Source organism: Leptodactylus fuscus, chromosome 1, assembly GCF_031893055.1.
Source record: "Leptodactylus fuscus isolate aLepFus1 chromosome 1, aLepFus1.hap2, whole genome shotgun sequence".
Taxonomy (NCBI): domain Eukaryota; kingdom Metazoa; phylum Chordata; class Amphibia; order Anura; family Leptodactylidae; genus Leptodactylus; species Leptodactylus fuscus.
The window spans coordinates 90447474-90453473 of NC_134265.1; the positions used below are offsets into that span (position 1 = coordinate 90447474).

Consider the following 6000-nt stretch of genomic DNA (forward strand, 5'->3'; position numbering starts at 1 on the left):
GTAGTCTATGTTTATATCACTTAATAATTGGTTTTACTTAAGTCTGAATTTTATACCAAACTTTTGACGCAATTTTGGAATATTTTGTTGCATGTAAGGCACGCCGACATGTCTAGCAAGTCTGAAAAAATGTCACAAATTAAATTTGCCAGAATGTGCCAGATTTACACCAGAGTCTATTGGTAATAGTAGCTCTGCCTCATTGTAGTCATCTATAACAAAATTATATTTGCGCCTAATCATATGTTGAAACACTGTTGTGTATTCCATAATTAGCTATTAATAAAATTTCAACATCCAGATTATTATATTAAAAGCTAATTAACATTTCCTGTGACAACTGAATACCTAGAAATGCAGAAGCAATACCTTGCCCTTCTGGAAATCTGCCTGCTGGAGCTGGCCTTGGTGCTGATCTGCCACCCGCTGGAGGAGCTGTTAACAGAAATGTATAGCCACTAAGCAACACAAGTGTTAGATTCAATGTAACCACAATGTTATACATGGAGAAAATGTAGTACAGAGATCACACAAACCTATTTTAGGATACCCTGTTATTGCCAATTCCTGAGTATGAGGACTTATTTGTACTATAAAACATAACATAGACCACAGCATCATCAATGACATGAAAATCTTGATCTTAAAAGGGAACTTTAAATCAAGGAAACAGCGACTGATTTAGGAGTACAAGGCCATGACCCTATTCCAGACGCTGGACAATGGAATTAACGTCTCACGTGGGTTTATGTCTTTTTATACAAATCATTAAGACAGCCTTTAAGATAACCTGGGATCTGGCAATTGATTGTTTGTTGTTATAAGTATATAGTAATAAGCCTCTTCCCCCCTCCCTCCTGTAACCCTACCCCTATGGCCAGTTATAAATATGCAGCCTCTAGAAAGTGTTTTTAGATATATCTGAAGAAGGAGCTCAGAGGAAGCTTCGAAACGTTATATTCTGTCATCATTATGAGTTAGCCATTAAAAAAAGGTATCACCTACTGAAGACTTGAAAAGTTTTTTTGTTTTTTTTTCATATACTATAAAACATCTCATACTTCCGGACATTGGAAACCCCATTCATACTCATGCTTTAAAAATCATTCAACAATATACAGTAAATAGAATCAATTTATGAAAGATTACATAGATCATTATTACACCAGATGCTCTAATATTAACCGTTAAATGGGTTTAGAGTAAAAAATAGGATATACTCTCTTTCAGAAACAGCACTATATCTTTCCATGGGCTAAGTCTGCTATTCAAGTTCAGCACCACTCGATAAAAATAAGTGCAATATAGTACCAAGGACAGAGCTTTTTGATGGAAATGGTGCTGTATCTTAGAAACAAAGCAAATTCTTGTTTGTAGTTGATAACTTTTAATAATCATACTGGCTCCCTTGCAACTCTGCTGTCTGGCTTATCCACCTCTCCCCTCATTTTCTATCTGACTTTACCCTCTGTCTATCCTTTCACCCAGTGTCCACCTAATCCAGTTTAAAATATTAATTCTATACAAAGCTATACACACCGGATTCTATCCATACCTTTCTGATCTATGCTTCAGATACTGCCCATATACCATCTCCAGTCACTACAAGACTACTTTCTATGCTCTCCAGCTCTTTACACGATGGTCTCCAAGTCTTCTCCTGTGCTTAACTCATACTCTGGAATGTGCTACCCAACACAACAGACTATCCCCAAGAATTGTAACCTTTAAACAAAGCCTGGAAATCCACCTCTTTAGGAAAGCCTAGAAGCTACAATAATCATGCTGCCCTATACTAATATGTGAATGGGTTGTACCCTCACTTCTCCTCCTCTTCCTCTTTCTTGTAAATAAGCCCTTGTACGCAGGGTTCTCTCTCCCTCTGTACCAGTCATTATACCAGTCTATTGTACTGGAATTAATGTAAAGTCTTTTCCTGTTCTGAAATATACTATGTGGAAGGCACACATCTGATGATTTACCTTGCTGTGCAGACTGTACATTGGGACTTTGATTTGCAGGAACAGCAGGTCTTGCATTTGGACCCGCATTGGGACGTCTGGCACCTATACGAACAGATATAAAAACAAAAAAAAAACACGATTAGTGTTTAGTCAGTTGCAACTAAATATACATTATGCTTAAGAACTGCAAATTGAAAAAAAGTAAGCTTATTGTATGTGCATAGTAAAGAGCATCTCCACGCCAACTAAAGAGACAGAAAATATTCACGTGACAGTAATATTCAGATATATAATATGATAGGTTAGCATGAATTTAAATACATATCCATCACACAGATACAGTTGTAATCTATACTTAAAGTAAATCTCTTCTCAAAGGTGAAGACTAAGATATGAAAAAGACCATCATGAAGACATGTTCACAATAGGTCTGTGCACACAAGATCCCCATTATATCATTGCCCCCACATAGTAATTATGTCCCCTTTTATGCCACAGTATCCCTACACAAAATCCCTCTTTCACTATTTCTTTTAGGAATTAAAAAGTTTTTCTTCTTTCTGATAGCAGAAGTCTATGTATCATAAATCTTCTCGGGTCTCAGTCCAGTGCACCAGAGGGCAGAGGTAATAAATTTACAAGACACAGACTATGGACCAAGAAAATAAGCCAGAAAAGAAAGCAAATAAATGTAATCAGCCTTAGTGTGGTGAGGACCCCTGGCTTATAGGGCTGGTGACATAGCAGCTGCAACCACTGCAACTTCTTTAGTTACCGCAGTCGTAAGGCTCCTGAGTCCAAGTGCACACCCTCTGCACACCTCCGATTTACACAGATATCACTGCTATTGTTGAGCGTTATGAAGCAGAGTCATGTAGTTGTCTCGGCTCCTTGCCCTCTCCTCTCTCCTCCCTCTTTCTCCTCTCTACACAGTTTTATGTTAGTCAGTATTCACGTACAGAATTCCTGTGGTTCTGTTTTATGGAGCAACAACTACTTTATGTATGGAGAATGGCATATTACAGAGCAGCAATGTTTTGGAAATGAATACCTCTTTAACATCCTATGTAATGGATCGTGGCCCCAAAACCTAAAAACTTTTGCAGGTATCAAAGTAAAGCCAAACAGAGTTACGGCAGGTTCCAAAATCATTCTGTGGATGCCATATTAGAGTAGGTATTCTTCAGTACAAAAGTTGTATATATTGATAATATCTTATTGTGTGTGCAGCCTTATTAATATGATAACACAATGTCTAAGGTACCTGCTTACAAATACAGCGTTATTTCCATCAACTTTTAGGTTTTCCATGCAAAGCAACGATCCTGGACACTGACTGTGCAGGGACCTATAGCATTATATACTGACCTTTAACTAAATGTGGCCCTGAGAGAAACATAACTGAACGCTAAAGCAGTTTCCACGAACTGTCAATGCTAGATTGTTCTTCATTAGAAGAGACTAGACATTAGATTGTCACCCCGAATATCACTATAAATAAAACAAAATTGAAGAAGTGCTATATTTTGGTTATTCCCCTACCAAAAAAATAAATAAAATCATGATTTAAATTTAAATTCATGAAATGTACTCCATAATAGTTTGTTTTAACATTTCAATGTGTCTTGGCAAAGTCAAGCCATCATATGGGCACGTCAATGGAAAAATTAAAAAAATAAAAGGTTACGTCTCTCAAAAGACAGGGATGAAAAAAAGCAAAAAGTATGTCTTGTCCTGAAGGCCAAAGTAGACTGTGTCATTAAGGGGTTAAAGGAATTAAAAACAAGGTTTACTGTATCTAGCGTCATTCACATGAATAAATCAGATAACAGAAAATATATATATATATTTTATTGCTAGGCCTTGTACTGTGTGGTTGTGCTACAGGGAAATGGTGATAATGATCATTTTAATGTTTTCAAGATGTCAGAAGCAATACTCAAACAAATCAATTTTAAGAGGATTTGCTATTAGCTCTAGGCAGGTCATAAAATAGGGTAGTCAAGAATTCTATTTCTTTATATTATTTTCTTTTGTTTTATTGCTTAACAAACATTACATTACATAATTACCGAAATGTATGTGATATAGTGATGAGCCTGTCCTTGTAATGTGTAATATATTTATATATGCATACTTGATATAAACAGCTGTATTAGGACTCATTTGCATTTGGCTGTAAGCAACAACCACTCAAGTGCAAGAAAAAATAAATAAATAAATAAATACAGTTCCCCAAAATGGAGCCACGCTCATTGACAAGGTCTACATTACATTTTAAACTGTTAATTTACCTGCAATATTTGGGAAATAGGTCAAGCAGAAGCGGCAGAGATATGTCTGGGCCCATGAGCAAAGAGGATCCTGGGCCCCTGTATTCTAGAACTCCATAGAAGGTATATAAAGCTATATCCAATATACTGTCCTTAGTGGCAAACAAAAGTAACCGGAATTTTATCATGTATCTACTTGATGTTCAGCAGGATGTTCTGACGCTCATATAACCTTCACAGACATTACTAGTGGACAGAGGATCAACATGGGTACTTTGTGGTTTCACAGTACTATCATTTGTGAGCCTTACAACACCTATTAAAGCAGACATGACTTTGGTAACTAGAACCCTGTTCCACTTATCCTTTTATCCGGTTACCCTTTCTTGGACCACAGCATAATAGCAGTAGTATACAGTCACCTAGCCCTCACAAAAGAGCACTTGTCAATGTTGCTCAGATCTTTATGCTTACCCATTTCTCCTGCTTCAAGAACTATTTAATTGCAACCTAATCTAGCCACCCCATGACATGACATACTGTAGAAGAGTGGTTCTCAAGGCATGGTACGCATAACAGAAGAGTACCCACCACAGACTCTGGGGGTATGTGCCACTTTGAAAAAGACGTTCTATGGTTTCTCTAGCCTCCGACAACGCTCTCTTTCTGGTTGCTAGAGAACAGGAGACATCACCACTAGAGATGAGCTAGTAGTATTTGATTGAGTAGGTATTCGATAGAATACTACGGTATTCGAAATACTCATACTTGATCGAGTACCACTCGCTATTCGAATGGAAAAGTTCGATGCAGAACCAGCATTGATTGGCCGAATGCTATACAGTTGGCCAATCAACGCTGGTTCTTCTCCTACCTTTAGAAGTCTTCTCCGTGCAGCTTCCCCGCGGCGTCTTCTGGCTCTGAATTCACTCCGCCAGGCATCGGGCCTGGGCAGAGCCGACTGCGCATGCCCATGCCCGCTTGTAGTGTGGACATGCGCAGTCAGCTCTGCCCAGGCCCGATGCCTGGCAGAGTGAATTCAGAGCCAGAAGATGCCGCGGGGATGCTGCATGGAGAAGACTTCTTGGAGGATCCAGCCCGACCCTCACTTGTGGACTTGGTAAGTATAATTTGATCGAATGTTGCCTACCCCTGAAACGAGCATTTTCCCCCCATAGACTATAATAGGGTTCGATATTCGATTTGAGTACTTGAATATTGAGGGACTACTCGAAACGAATATCGAATCTCGAACATTTAACTGTTCGCTCATCTCTAATCACCACATAAGCCTGCCTTCTCTCAGTCTAACTTTACTGCCATGCTTGCTCTTCTTCCCGATATCTCTGAATCTTTCTTGTTAGTATTAGGTGCCCTCACACAGTGAAGGCTGAAAGGAATTAATCTAAGCAGTAAAGGAGAGAATGGGGATCACCTGCAAGAAGGGGGGTGGTTGGACAATGAGCAATATTGGCAATGATTAACTGTTTGTTCTTCCTCACCCTCACATGAGTATGCAACTCGAAGATTAGAGCAGCAACCATGGTGGAAGAGCAGGAAGACAGAAGCAGATGGGAGCAGGAGAGAGTGATCGGTACAGCCATGAGCAACACTGTTACTGATGTGGGAGAGGAGTTATAATATCAAACATTATTAAAGATACCATTCTTCATGTACTGTATAACAGTGCTTGTTTCTCCTAAGCCCCGTCAATAACAGTTTTACTTCCCACCTCTCATCAGGATGAAGAACAACAGCTGTAG

At 38.8% G+C, this 6000-nt stretch overlaps 1 protein-coding gene across 1 annotated transcript in view; it reads right to left on the minus strand.

Moving 5' to 3' along the window:
* RPH3A (rabphilin 3A) overlaps positions 1-6000 on the minus strand; it is a 113015-nt gene that overhangs the window by 24065 nt on the left and 82950 nt on the right. Inside the window, exons 9-10 of the mRNA XM_075273991.1 lie at positions 1983-2066; positions 370-435 (exon numbers count right to left, since the gene is read on the minus strand). Coding sequence (XP_075130092.1) covers positions 370-435; positions 1983-2066 — 150 coding nt within the window. The remainder of the gene's footprint in view (positions 1-369; positions 436-1982; positions 2067-6000) is intronic.